General features: G+C 38.4%; 1 protein-coding gene across 1 annotated transcript; it reads right to left on the bottom strand.

Annotated features, from left to right (window-relative positions):
- Positions 1-6,200: 6,200 nt before the first annotated feature.
- On the bottom strand, positions 6,201-14,409 carry tax1bp3 (Tax1 (human T-cell leukemia virus type I) binding protein 3). Its single transcript, XM_085347967.1, has 4 exons — positions 14,229-14,409; positions 8,776-8,895; positions 7,808-7,885; positions 6,201-7,665 (listed from the first exon to the last, which is right to left on the bottom strand). Exons 1-4 carry the CDS (start codon positions 14,265-14,267, stop codon positions 7,516-7,518), a joined length of 387 nt encoding a protein of 128 aa, XP_085204093.1. The 5' UTR covers positions 14,268-14,409; the 3' UTR covers positions 6,201-7,515.
- Positions 14,410-15,277: the final 868 nt, after the last annotated feature.

Genomic DNA, 15,277 nt, shown 5'->3' with positions numbered 1-15,277 from the left:
GGTGACACCTGAAAATGCTGACGACAGCACTATGGCCTACCTGTACAGCCATCTGAAATGTGCAGTAAAGTCACTGTAGATGTTATGGGAGTCTTGGGAGTAACTGAGACACTGAATACGTACGTTTCACATTTCCATTGTGTAGAAGTGTTTGTAATCCTACAGAATTGTGCAAAAGAAAAATATGCTACAGTCACTTGTTCACTGTAGAATACATGTAAACATAAAATCACCAATTTGGTAGAGCCTCCTCATGAGTGACAGCTGTAATTCACCTGAGATCAATTGTTCAATTTCGGAGACATTTCCAGGAAAAATGATACAGAAAGGTATAGGATTTGCTTGACAGATGGCCAATATTTGGCATGTGATAACTAGTTCAACAATTTTGTGTGTGATGACTTAAGCAATGGATGTATGACTATTAGTTTTATTGGGAATGACTATTCAGCATCCATAGGTATGATTACTTTTGACTGACATGACATAAGCAAATGGAAATGTCAGAAAGCAGCAGGGAAATGTATGGAAGCAACCGATTCATGTCCAAAATCATTTGCAGTTTGTTCAGAGAGAGGAGAAATTGCTACTATGATGTGCACAAATGACTGAGTGTTGTGGAGGTTGAACTAATAGTTATGAGAATTTCAATTCTGATCTGAGAAACGCACCAAAGCGACTGAGAAAAACTGTAATACAATCTGCTTTCTCTATTACAGCAAACAAATTATGTTACCAGTCGAGAAAATACAACTTTAGTGCAAAAGTCTTTTGGATGCAAAGAAGCCAAAAGGTGGCAAACATGTACCAACCCTTCAGGAAACAGAAATATAGAGCTTCGTTTCCACTCCACTACATCTTTGTTTCCAAATTATTTGTTAAAAATAGAGAAAGGTGAGAATTAGTATAGCAGTATAGCAACAGGAGAAAATTCAATCCAATCAGACACACACATACATTCAGGCAAGAAATGTGTGAACAGTGGTCTATGTGTCCATAGATAGATAGATAGATAGATAGATAGATAGATAGATAGATAGATAGATAGATAGATAGATAGATAGATAGATAGATAGATAGATAGATAGATAGATAGATAGATAGATATTTACCCTGTTTCTGTTTCTAGATGTGCTGAGCTGTCATAGATCCTTCCTGCTTTCAGTTGTCCTCCTTCAAGTCGCTGCAAGACACAAATTAAAACTTGACACAATCTTGCTACAACTTTGAATCTGACGGTTTTATCTATGATGCCTCCTGTAATTACAGATTAACTTGCTCCAAAAACGATTGGAAATAAACTCTCACACACCTCTTTCTGTCCAAGACGTTCCTCACACAGTCATGTAGATGCTTTCCTCTCCACTAAGCAGTTGATAATGAACAAGTGGGAGGAGGAGGTTAAGGACTCTTCGGGAGAGAAAAATAACGATGAAGATAAGCCGCCTGCTGCCCATTCACGAGCACCAAAACTGTGCGAAATGCTTCATCGCAAATCAGCTATCTCGGTGGGTTTCATGATCACGTCACATGCCCTGGTGGATAACCGGTTTATGTGTGTAAAACAGCACAACAGATCCACAATAAATCTCACGTGTAACTACACGGCACTTATTGCTATGACAACATGCATGTGCTAGTTAGACTCTGGGGGGCTCGTGTATGCGTAACCCCGATGCCATCCAGCTGACCGGCTTTTTACTCGCACTCCCACGCATCATATCCACGTTCACAAACGATGGATTAATATGCATGAGCACATACAGTGGGGAGAAAAGTAGCTTTAACATGCAGTCATATAATATACACAACTGTGTGGCACGAACAAAGAAACAACAAGCCAACAAACTGCGCAGGATTTGGAGACGAGTTGAAACATTTTCTATTTGTTTCTTTACTCGTTTTATTGTTATAAAATAACAATAAAACGCCTCTTTCTTGGTCAAGTCACTGTCGAAAAGGAGACTTTAATCTCAACGAGATAAATAGAGGATAATTAAAAATACATAAGTAGATAAATAAAAGCCATTGAAAAAAGCCATTAAACATAACAGTGGATGAACTTTTATTTTTCAGAGTGAAACTATTCAACAAACAGAATCAAGATGTTGTAGAGGTATTTTAATTTAATTTTATTGGGCACCACCAAATGTGACTGCTGAGACTGGAGACTTTGGAAGCTGTTCTGGAGCTTTTAATTGACAGTTTGGTTAAGTTTGATGTTCAGAGACAAGAAGACTAGAAATTTAAAACTTATTAAAACTTGCTATGTTGAGTTTTTGTCAACTGTTCCAGAAAGATTTAAGAAAGATTAGAGATAAAGAACAGTCTCAATCTTCACACCACGGACAAAAGGCAGCTCTAGAACCAACTTCTTCTCCTTCTTCTTCTTCAATTTTGATTCCTTTATGATTTTTGCTTATTATGTTTTATTGTAAAATGCATGTTATTGTAATCTAGCATTGTCAGAAGCTAAATAGAACAGCTAAATAGACAGGACTGTACATAGGACAGGACATTCCTGTGAAAAAAACTAAACATACCCTGACTGCTTACATGGGAATTAAAAGGGTAAATACTTCTAATCAAATGCATGCAGTGAACTTTACCATCCTTCATGAATACTGAAGTTTGGGGGTTTTATTGTGTCTGTGTTAATGCCACAATCTTCCCAGGAGTAGAAATCACAGCAAGTTCACCCCAAAATCAGACCACGCAGTGCTAAAATAAATGGAAAAAAAACAAAAGTTACCATACTAAATGTTAATCTTCATGACAGTACAGTTAAAGAAAGACTGAACAAAATCAGTCTTTAGAAAGCTTGTCAGGTGAAAGCCTCCTCTCTCTAAAAAGAACATGGCAGCATAGCTTAGCTCTGCAAAGTTATATCTGAAAGAACCACAAGGCTCCTGGAACTGTGACCTTTCCACAGATTAAACTGAAGCAGACATGTTTGGCTATAATTCACAGTCTGACAAAAGCAAAACACAACATATCAGCACAAACACCTTTTACCAGCTGTTAAGCACTTTTGGTGGATGGATTTTGTGAAAAACAAAAGATTCAACATGCTGCAACGGCCCAGTCAAAGTCCAGACCTTAACTAAGTGCTGTGAACTGCAACATTATAAAGAAGAATAAAAAAGAATGGGTCAAAACTCCTTACAGTGTTGGTTTCACAAGCTGTTGAATCATGGATGTATTTAGATTGTCACAGGACTGCACAGAGTCCTTTGGAAACTTTCTTTTTTACATGACTGTATATAGAATTCAGCTTTAAATATATATTTAAATATTTTAATTTTAAATTTAGGAGCATCATTCCTAAACTGATGAACTGTCACAGAATGGTAAGCTCTGTAACATTTCATTTTTGAGAGACTCTTTAGGATTCTCCTTTATTGTCAATGTCTCCAACATTCAGCTTTCAATTCAGCCTTATTTATGTTGTGCAACATTTCAGACTGAAAGGTAAATCTTTACAATGTTCTAAAGAGAAACCCAACAATATCCTCGGATCACCAAACCCCCCTCCCTTTTAACAGGAAGACATCTCTGGCAGATCCAGGCTCAGGGAGGTTGACCATCTGCTTTGATCAGTTGGGGTGAGTGGAAAGCGAAGACAAAAGAGAGATGATAAACAATTTAGTTTTTAATGGCGGTAGCAGCAGATCAGTAACGTGCAGCACTTGAGCTAGAAAAAAAATGCAGAAAGAGTGAAAACACAGAAGGTTACAGAAATAGTGCAACATACTAATAAATGCATGGTGGATGAGAGAGGAAAGCAGAGAAGATGCACAATATAGCATCTACCCCAGCATTTTGAGCCTATATCACTGAACAACAGATCCAACCTTAAATATAAGATTTATAAAAAGGACTTTAGGCCTAATTTTTTAAGTAGACGTGGTGTCTGAGTCCAAACCGGGAGCTGATTCTACAGAACAGGGTCCTGAAAGTTGAAGGCTCTACCTCCTACTATACTTTTTAGAACTCCAAGAACCACGGGGATATTATGAGTCCCACAGGCAGCCAGTGATAAGTGGCTAACAATTAGATATAAATATGGTTTTGTCAGGTAGTAGAGCTATTAAACAGCCTCGCAATAAGGAATTACAACAGTCCAGCCTAGGATCGGGATACCTCTGTAGGCTTCCTTCAAGTTCCAATCTGGCGTATGACCACAGTGATAGGAGCAGTCCGCATTACCATGGCAACCCAATTATCCTGCCATAACGTGGGAGGCATGGATCATGTATGATCCATGTTTAGATAGTGTAATTATTCACCCGCTTGCAGGAAGAAACATTTGTCTTAGTGTTATTTTTCAGCAGCAAGAAGCTGCATTCTTACTCATGTCATTATAGGTGGTTCGTTTAGTCCGATGGGAAAGTGTGCTGGGTTTTGATGAGTTTAATAAGTGTATTAATTGATACATACTAACCACCATGTTATCAAACAAATTAAGTAAGTTTGACAATTACTGCATTAAAATAATACAGAATAACTACTGCTGACTGGTAAGTGCTGATTAAATAATCACACTGGAATCAAATTAGGGGCTCGCTGTTACCCACTTAATAGCTGTCCATTAGTTACCTAGCAACACACAAGGTATTAATGTTGCGGTATTAGGGAAAGCCAACCTAGATAGCGAGTCTGAGCTTTAGCTGGTGTTTGCACAATCGCATTCTTGTCTCACAACATGGTGCAATAGTATTATGAAGCCCAGGTAAGTGGAATGGAGCATGCTTCCTCTGTCCTGATAAACATAACAAGCGCACACACACGGCTCGCTCATAAATTATTTCTCAAAGGGGGGATTTTAGCTAAGCGGTGCCCTAAATCGACCCTCTCCCATTATGTGTCCAGATGTTATTTTAAGACTTTAAACATTACACAGCACATTCAGTTCAGGTGTTTGGTCCTCAGAGCACAAATAATTCACTGGCAGTGCATTACACAACACCAAAAACAGCTTTTCCAAAACAATTTAAAATCACAGTAGCCCTGATCTATTCGAAATTAATAAAATACAAATAAAAACAACATTTCCTTTTTTTAAATTTTCCCCTTAAATAGCTTTAATATTTCACCTTAAAATCTAGAAGTACTGGTGCGAATGTTTACTTTTTATTGCCCTGGAACATAAGTGTACCCCAAAAAAGGGTTTACAATTATGTAGCTTGCAGGCAGAGAAATGCACTTCCAGTGTTATTTTGAACACATTTGTCACTGCGCAAAGTGGAAAATGAAATATTAGAGGCATATGCAGTTATAGCAACACAATGGAAAGGTTCCTTTCTATGAATTATCTGAGACCTCTGTTCAAAGGTATGCTTTGAATAGCTGATAGCGGACACATTTAAGAGATAAAAGAAGAGGTCACTATCAAAAAGCCTTGCTAAACACGGAAAGGTCAGGGAATAGATTCTTTGCTTTGAAATGTCAGCTGATTACTCTTTAACTGGCATGACGAAGCTATCTGAAGGTCCTGCAACATAAAAAAGAGGGGTAAAGTAATCAGTTACTGTATGTCTGTTATTCGCAGATTTTAGCACGTTTCACACATGCGGTCCTTTCTATTAACATGACATTATCTGAATCTGTTGGTTTCGTGTTCGAGCACCCTGACAACGTTTGGATCAGACCCAATGACATTAACATATCAAGATAGTACAACTCTAAACAGCGTTCAGTCGGCCATTGTTGAAAAAGCAGAACTCCTTTTATATCTGACAAACATTCCCTTTTCAAATGTTCTACAATGAAACAAACAACAAAAATACCAAAACAAACTTTGTAAACTGCCAGATGAGCACAAAGTCTTTAGCAAAATGTTTGAAACATAAAATTTTGCAGGCTAAACTTTTATAAAAATACCGCTATACTGACATTTTCTGAAACAGTGGTTTCCAACAGAGCAGTTCGTCAAAAACTCTTAGAGAATCTAAGATGACATGAATTTAAAATACTGGGAGGCCCACATGTGCCTGTAAATCGACTCTACAGTACAGTATGAAACAATAAATGACCAGCAGCATGTTTGTTTGGTTTTTTTTTACAGTTATACAGGTATTTTATTTGAGCAAACCATTTATTTTACAAACTTGATTATTGCTTGTATAATATTGTAAAAAGTTTAATATTTTATAAGCAACTTACATATGGAAAAAAAAAAAAAAGTAAGTTCACCCAAAAGTAAAAGAAATGTAGCAGAATATCGGTTTCAGTACGAAAAGGTTTCATAGCAAACATACTTATTAGAAGTAAACCAGTCATCTCCAGTGTCATTTATTACATGTTGCAGGAAAGATGCACTAATGAGATCATACCACACTGGTAAATTGGAAATGAATTATTAAAACTTAGTGTTAATACATTTAAGGCTCCTGTGCACATTTTCAAGTTAACAAACAACATTCACTCCTTCTTGGCTGATTTACAGTTTCAAACTGGACTTTTGTTCAGTGACAAGAAACAAAACTATTTAAACCTCGAAACAGTCTCAGTGGAGCTAACTGCTGAATATCATCTCCTCCAGGAAAAACAAACAAACAAACAAAAAAGCATCGTTCTCTTTCTGAAGCCGATAAAAGGTAACTGGAAGCAAATATGCCGAAAATGAGAAAGCTGATTTGACAAGTGTGCATCCAGAAACATCCAACATGTGAAGTAATGTTCATATGAAACACCTTTACTGTAATTCTGGCTGTGTAGTTACTTTAACAGATGAGAGGATGTTACACTGAATGCAACTTGAAAAATGTGATGCATCAGTAGAATTATCATTACGAAAAAAAAAACACATTGGAAATTGGCTCTATTGACATTTTTTGCATAGATTTTATACAATACACTGTACCATTATTTAAAGAAAAAGAAAACTGGAAATACTAAATTACAAAAACTTTGATTTTACTTTGGCATTTGTTGCTGTGTTAGTGGCAGAAAAATATTGGTTCTTTAACTGAGATGAATAAACAACAGTGAATTTTTCTGGGTGTATCCAGTGTGTCCAGTTTAACTTTGGTCAGCTGCTGGAAAACAAATTAAACTCGGACTGTTCCCAAATAACCTTGTGGACAAATTACAAATTACTTAACAAATAAATTCTAAATGTGTGAATGACTTAACACTCCTCCCAGAAGAACCGGTCTATAAAATGTTCTCCAAATGCTAATTTAAATTGCTTTAAGTACAAATGAAGATGATAATCGCTACAAATATCTCAAATGCTGTTATTCAAGCAGCGTCATTTCACATAATTTACTGAGATCAGTTATAATTGGATATGCCACAAATGAGAGAAAAAAACAAAACAGATAACAGTCTCATTTTCTACAGACTGATCTGAATGAACAAACTGATTTGTCTCAGTTTGTTTACTTATCTGCTTTTGCATTACTGGAGTATAAAGGCCACGGTGCAACTATTTGGGGTAGTATGTGTTCTCCAAGTGAGTCTTCATTCCTTGGCTATGGCATTAGTCTGTGTAAAAGTAGAGCCACCACACTAGTGTTTGGGATAAGAGCACTTAGAGTGTTTGACAGCCTCCTCAAGCGACTTCCTGGTTACTAGCAGTCGTACCACATCCTCTCTCTTCTTTGTTAGTTTTTTACGAGCCTGATCATGAGTCACCATGGTCATGTCCCAACCGTTCACCTGGAAAGAAGGAAGGAACTTAGTTTGAAATAAAAAGAATCAAATACCAAAAGTAAAAGTCATCACAGCACTGCTCCTGAGGTACACAGTGCCATCTTGTGGATCAACTATTCCAAAAGAAAAACTTCATTTCACTAAATACCTGCATTATTTTGTCTCCCATCTTCAAGCCGGCCAAGTCTGCTGGGCCTTTAGGTGATATCCTGGTCACATAAATGCCCTGTGAAAACAAAGAACTCATCATTTCATTTTTTTGCCACAATTGGAGAGCAGGTCTGGTTTAAAATGGGTAGTCCAAAATAATACAGAATATCCCTGAAGGCCTTTGCCTTCAATACTGCCAGTCTGGCAGTACAGGAGGAGGATCCCAGGGGGAAAGCATCAAGTGCTTAAAGTGTAAAGGATACACTAGCATAAGAAATTATTTTTGTCCCATTAAAGTAAAACTAGGATTAAAATAAAGAGAAAAATGGACAGAGGCCTGATCTGTTGTTAATTTAAGGGCACAGAGGACATCTCTCACAACAAAGTTCCTGTAATGCTCAAAAATATGTTAATAAAGGAAACAGTAAAAGTGTAGAAGCCAGTATCTAAGTCTTATTCCTCTCTAACAAATCAGCTGGTACATTTCTGTGCAGTCAGCATGACTTAATGTAAACCTGAAGTCTTCCTCTCTGTAGCTCTGCTGAGTTTGTTTAGTCACCACCCGAGGCCATGAGTAACGTGTTCAGGCCTTTAGTTAACCAAAACGATAAGTACTTTGTGGATACTTGTACCACTAGGCTTTAGCGCAATTGCAACTTGTGGGTGGATATTCAGCGTCTTGCCAAATTAAGAATAAAATCCACATAACCAAAACGAGTGACCCGAAGACAGAGCACCTCATCATCTTAAACTTTGATCACATTTATACTAAAATCCACCGCTGTATATGTATAACCATGACAGAAAACATGGAAAATATATAATTTCACTTTTGATAGGGTCATTTGTGGGTTTATTCCTTTCGGCTACATCACTATTGTCTACAAATATTCTATTAAGAACAAAGGGAGAGAATCAAGATGAAAAAACTGCACGTAAAGAGATGATAGCTGCAGATAAACTCACTTTGTCAGACTTGTCCTCAGAGAAGGGATTTTGCCCGGGGTCCTGGTCTATCCCTCCTCCGATGCTGAAGCCAAGGATGAGATTCTCTCCTTGCCGCAGCTTCTGAATCTCAACTCGTTCCTGTTTAACAAAAGAAAACAAATTTAAAAACATTAAATACTGTTGAGGAAAATATTGGGTAGGCTTATCACCAAGCTTTCTCGCGTGCTGCTCAGTCACGTTTGCTGAAATGTTCTTGTTTCCATCACTGCTATGTTAATACGATAAACTCCAGTTAAATTAGGTTGACAGGACCACGGAAAGAACGCAATTGCTTCCCTTCACATTTCACTACGATCGGATTAAAAACTCTTCACTATGAAGGTAGAAAAACGAAACACTTCCATACCCATAAATAATCAGTGTTGGGCAAGTTATTTTGAAAAATTAATTAATTATAGTTACTTGTTACTTCTTCAAAAAAATTAACCGAGTTAATAACTGAGTTACAAGATTCTAAAAATAATTAATTACTTGAAAAGTAACTATTGCGTTACTTGTTGTTTAACCCTCTGGGGTCCAGGCTATAATTGGCCATTTTGACTACTTTTGATGTTTCCTGGTTTAGCTTTCGTCCGTCAGATACACAACAAAGCACTATTTTTGGTAGAGCATGCTAGCGGGCCGTCGTTATTACCGTGTTGTTTGGAAAATATGGCACTTAAAATCAATCCTTTGATTTTTCTGAAAATCGACAGTGCCCCTTATAATCCCGTGTGTCTTACTGTATGAACTCTGGTTGTGTTTACTGACCTCGAAATGATTTTATGTACACGGCGCTTGAAAATCTGTCAAATGTTTTAGTACGACTTTGCTAAGCTACGAACCCGCACCGCTTGATGGATTGTCGGAGCATTACGGCTATTGTTGGCAGGCGCCTCGCGGAGTGATACGTACTGTGCTTCAACATAATATTACCGTATTGTGTGTGTATAACCTCTTTTTAAGTTTTGTGGATATTATACATGGTTATGCTGAGGATATGTCGGCCAGTTTCCACTGGAAACGCCTTTTGGTTAAACTGTCAGCAAGGAATTTGCATTGTTACATTTTTATATAACTTTAATGCACATAAAAAAAACAAAAAAAAAAAACAGCTGCTTCTTTAAGTGAAAATACATTGATGGGTTTTTTTAAACTAATAAAGTTGTGGAGTTGTAAAGTATTTTGTCTAGTGTCAATTATATCGTCAGTTATATCGTTATCGCAAATTTTCAAATGTATATCGTGATAAATATTTTTGGTCATATCGCCCTGCTCTACTCCCAACTGACATACACATCGCAGTAATTACAGAAAGATGGACAACTTATCTTCCCGTCAGGTAGTGAAGCACCGACTTATCACCACAGACTCATTTTCTAGATTTCAGTGCAGGCAAACGATGGATCTCAGAGGCTGTTTTTTCTTAACTCGAGTCCAGACAGACGGGCCCTACCCTTGACACTGACAAGCAGCTGCAGTTTCACTACATCGCAGAGACAGATGACTCAGAGAGACTCTTCAAAACACAAAGACTGGCTCTGTGTGCGCGACAGTGAATAATCAGACAGCCTCTCAGTAGTGTGGCTGATCCAAAGTCTGACAATGACTTGAGCTGCTTTTCTCAATGTGCCGGATTCACACAGTCTGCGTAATCACAAGGACCCTACAGGCAGACTTAAAAGTCAGCATGTGTATGCTACAGTATTTTTGACGTGTTCATGCTGTTGGCAAACCGATATACTCAATCACAGTGAGAAGTCTTTCTTTATATGCTAACAATGGGCAATTTCAGCTTGTTGCTAGGTGGTTGCTAGGGATGTATAATTTTATAGACATGAATTGAAAATCACACAACATTTTTAATAGCTGTTATTTGTGCATTAAAAGGCGTACACCAGTCTATTATGACTCCTCATAACATCTGATATAGATTAGAGCTTTCAGGGGGCTGAGGTGTACCTGCACGCCAACACAGGTGATTTAGTTGTTCGAGACTTGATGAAAAAAAAAACAAACAAACATCTAGTAAGTTTGTGTATTACAGTAAACCTGCTTCAAAGGTATTTTTGTGTAGACCTGTGACATAATACTTATATGTACTGTATAAATTTTATTTCAAATTATGTAACTCTAACAGCTAAAGCAAGAAAAATACATTCCCACCTTTCGAATCCACTGACTTTTTAATGCATAATAAATGTAATATATTTACTGAATTCATGCGAATGATGTTGTGCTGTAAAAACTTTTCAAGTTACAAATTCTCAAAGTTAAAAAAGTAGGTCAAAATTTTGCAATTTAAAATTTGCCACATTTCTTTCCGGCATTTTTGATTCCTCATAACTTTATAAGTGCAAGAAGGAGCCACAAGAAACTTCCAGGCAGAAACAAATTTGACATTACCTGTAAAAATTTATTCAAGTTACATATTTTAACATTTTCTTAGCTGAATTATCAGGGGGAAAAGCTCAAACATGGAGTGTCTGTTATGCTGCCGTTATGTTAAATTGGTCATGCAGTTTTACTATTGGTCCTATGATATATCAAAAACAAAAACATTATTCTGAAAATAAAACAAACTTTTGGATTTATGTCTTTAGGTTTTGGCCCCTGGAGAGGGGGGGTGTGTGTGTGTGTGTGTGTGTGTGTGTGTGTGTGTGTTACAATGTTATGCAACTACCTCCTGTATGAGAGAATTCATGACTCAAAAAATGTCTGAAAAGTTAACGGGAATTTAAACACACCCACACGTCCTTTGAGGGCATTTCTTCACTACCAGACACACTGGACCCACTACAGTTCGCTTACCGTCCAAATCGTTCCACAGACGATGCCATCTCTCATCTCCTCCACACATCACTCACTCACTTGGACACTAGAAGGGGGAATTATGTTAAAATGCTCTTCATAGACTACAGCTCTGCATTTAACACCATAATTCCCTCCACACTCACCACCAAGCTGGAGCATCTGGGACTCAGCTCATCTATGTGTCAATGGATCTCCAACTTCCTAACTGGCAGACCACAGGTAGTAAGGATGGGCGGACATGTCTCAGCCTCCACCACTCTCAGCACTGGAGCCCCCCAGGGGTGTGTTCTGAGCCCCCTGCTGTACTCTTTGTACACATATGACTGTGTGGCCACTACCAGCTCCACCACCATCATCAAGTTTGCTGACGACACCGTCGTGGTGGGCCTGATCTCTGATAACAACGAGACGGCCTACGTGAAGGAGATTAGGAATCTGGAGAACTGGTGCCAGAGGAACAACCTCCTTCTAAACGTCAGTAAGACAAAGGAGCTGATAGTGGACTTCAGCACTAAGCAGGAGAGGAACTACCAGACCCCCGTCATCAACGAGTGCCCAGTGGAGAGAGTGGACAGCTTCAAATACCTCGGAGTTCACATCACGCAGGACCTGTCATGGTCCTGTCACATCAACACCGTGGTGAAAAAGGCCCGACAGCGTCTCTACCACCTCAGACGCTTGAGAGACTTCCAACTGCCCTCCAAGGTGCTCAGGAACTTTTACTCGTGCACCATAGAGAGCATCCTGGCGGGAAACATCTTAACCTGGTTCGGGAACGGCACCATGCAGGACAGACGAGCTCTACAGAGGGTTGTGCGGTCAGCTGAGCGCACCATCCGCTCCGAGCTCCCTGACCTGCACTCAATCTACAGCAGGCGGTGCTGGACCAAGGCCAGGAAGATGGTGAAGGACCTCAGCCATCCCAACAACAGACTGTTCTCTCTGTTGAGGTCAGGAAAGCGATTCCGCTCCCTGAAGACCAACACAGAGAGACTGAGGAGGAGCTTCTTCCCGCAGGCGATACGGTCTCTCAATCACACCACCACACAGTACTGACCCACACATACAGTTCTTACACACACACTGGACTTTCTGGACTTTGTTTTTGCACAACACTGGTCACTATATTCTTCATTTCCGGTTAATACTTGTACAGCTGCTGTTATTGTGTATATATTTATTTATATTTAGATTTCTTCATACATTCTTATATAGTTCTATATTGTGTATTTTGTTGTACAGTTATTTTATTTTCAACTTTAATTTATATATTTTATCTTATTCTTCCCAGTTAAATTTACCCTTCATTCTAATTTGTGTTGTACAGTTATTTCATTTTTAACCTTAATTTATATTTTATTCCTTCCTAGTTAAATTTACCCTTTTTAATTTTTCATATTTATTTCCTATCTTATTCATAGCCTTTCCTTTTTTGTTTTCTTTAGGTCACGAGCAGTTGTCCAAGCATTTCACTACATATCATACTGTGTATGACTGTGTACGTGACAAATAAAATTTGAATTTGATTTGAACAAAAAACAATGATAGTAGAGTAGCGCAATTATTGCGTAAGTCAGGACTTCTATCTTATAGTATTTCATTATAGGAGGTGGCTTGATCTGAAGTGTGTGTCAACCAGCAGGGGCACAACTGAGTGATCATTAAAAAAATATTATATTAAAGAATTAAAAATGTATTTTAGAAGACATTACAGAAACTGATTCTTACACACAACTGACTAGACTATGATTGGGATAAACAACCTCCCTGCCCGTGCACACTCTCTGATGCTAGGGGACACAGGCAACAAGGTGGATGTATTGGGTGGGCATGGATCCACCCTCATCCAATCCCCACAAATCACTGACTGCTGTTTTATTTGATCAGGACAAATTAAACGCAATGCCTCTTTTACGTCAATATTTCAGTCTATTTATACAAAAGGGACTCTGGGGGGACAAATGTTGAGCTGCAAAGGTCAAATAAAAGCAAAATAAGATCGAACAACAGTGATTTATGAAAATATATAAAGTTAAACAAAGATTTGACTCTGAAAAACTTGACTTATCAGTTAGCTCAAATCACAGCAATTGCTCAGATTTCCTAGTATTGATAATTTAGTGCTTGTCACACACTCTGCTCTACAACACAGGCCTGCTAAAATCCCAGCTGTCCATCTCCAGCTAGATCTTCAGCTTTGGAGAAGACCAGGAAGCCTGATTTACAAAGGTGGCGACGCCCATTTTCATTAACAGCAGTTTTCTGACGATAAACTCAGTTGTCTTTTAATTAACGGTCAACTTCATGTCACCCTTTGTGTCCCGCGTTAGTGCCCACTTCTTTGCTGCAGTGATTTAATGAGTTATTCGGTTAAATTTAACATTACTGGGTACATAAAGTGCTCATATCTGTTCAGCTGCTCTCACTCAACTGCTTTTAGCTAAACAAAGAAAGTCGCTCTGCTGTTAGCAAAAACTCCAGTTAGCTGGTTAGCGCGTGTAGTTACCCAACATTAGTTAATTCAGAGTTTGCACCGAAACGGTTTGGTGCTAAAGTCGGGTGAGAAGCTGAACAATAGAGTGCGGTTAAATGTGGAGAGCCACAGCCCTCAAACTTACCACAACAGCAGTCACCGGCTGACCTGGGACGAAAGACATACTCTCGCTGAGATTTTTGGCTTATATAGAGAAGAAACTTTCCGCTTCTGCTGTTTTAAAAACTAAAGACACGTCGATTCAGATAGCGGGACTGCTTCCTAGATCCTTACATGAAACAGCGCAGGAAGATCCCGAGCTGGAATCCAAAGGCTTTAGGGATGATGTCACGTCGCCCCCAGGCGTTCGGGTTCGCGTGTTTTGTCTCACCTTTGTAGCCAGGGAGGGCGGTGTTTAAATGCTGGCAGTCGTCCCGTTGTGACTCTAAACAGAAATGAAAACAAATCGAACTCATTAAGGGGTTTTTGCTCCTCCTTTGCTCAGGCGAACACCGACAGCTGTTTTCCTTATATCGAGTTGGCTAACAGCGACATCTCGGTCGATTCTGTTTTCTTGATCGCACTTAGTCGACAGGATATTCGAAAATTAATTATACTTTGATCATGGATTTTGTACGACTTTACTTTACTTTTCACTTTATTTTTGCGCTCAATCACATAGATGACAATTTCCTCTAGAAAACAATATAACAAAAAATATTTAGAAAAACCCTCCTTATCGAGGCAAAACCCCCCAACGATTTTTATAAATATTTATGAGTGTTATATAGATGTTGATATTTGAGATTTATTGCTTTTGTTAAGCTGATTTTTTTTTCTCTTACACAAGCTCATAATAATCATATAATAGCTACAGCACTCATACAGTAGCTGGTGAGTATATACGTGTTTAAAATAGTCTCAGCTATTAGTAACTGTTTCCTTCTGATTTAAAGTAATAAAGTAAAACACGAAAATAGTAACCATTTAAAGCCAGACACCTTGACGCTGTTGTACTACTCATTGTGCAAGCATCCTGTGTCTTTTGCTGCCACTAGATGGTAGTCCGTAATGATACAAGACTTTTCTGTCAGTACAGTGTGGAGGGATGAATAAAGCATGAATCTCCCAAAGTTGATTCTGTTCATCTGGACGTAGCGTTTTGTGGGAGAAACGTTTCGTCACTCATCCAGG

Source organism: Diplotaxodon limnothrissa, linkage group LG23 (assembly GCF_057381915.1).
Source record: "Diplotaxodon limnothrissa isolate DT_005_m linkage group LG23, D_limnothrissa_male_GT1.1, whole genome shotgun sequence".
Taxonomy (NCBI): domain Eukaryota; kingdom Metazoa; phylum Chordata; class Actinopteri; order Cichliformes; family Cichlidae; genus Diplotaxodon; species Diplotaxodon limnothrissa.
Note: the sequence above shows the minus strand (reverse complement) of the source record. Positions and strands in the feature narration are given on the sequence as shown.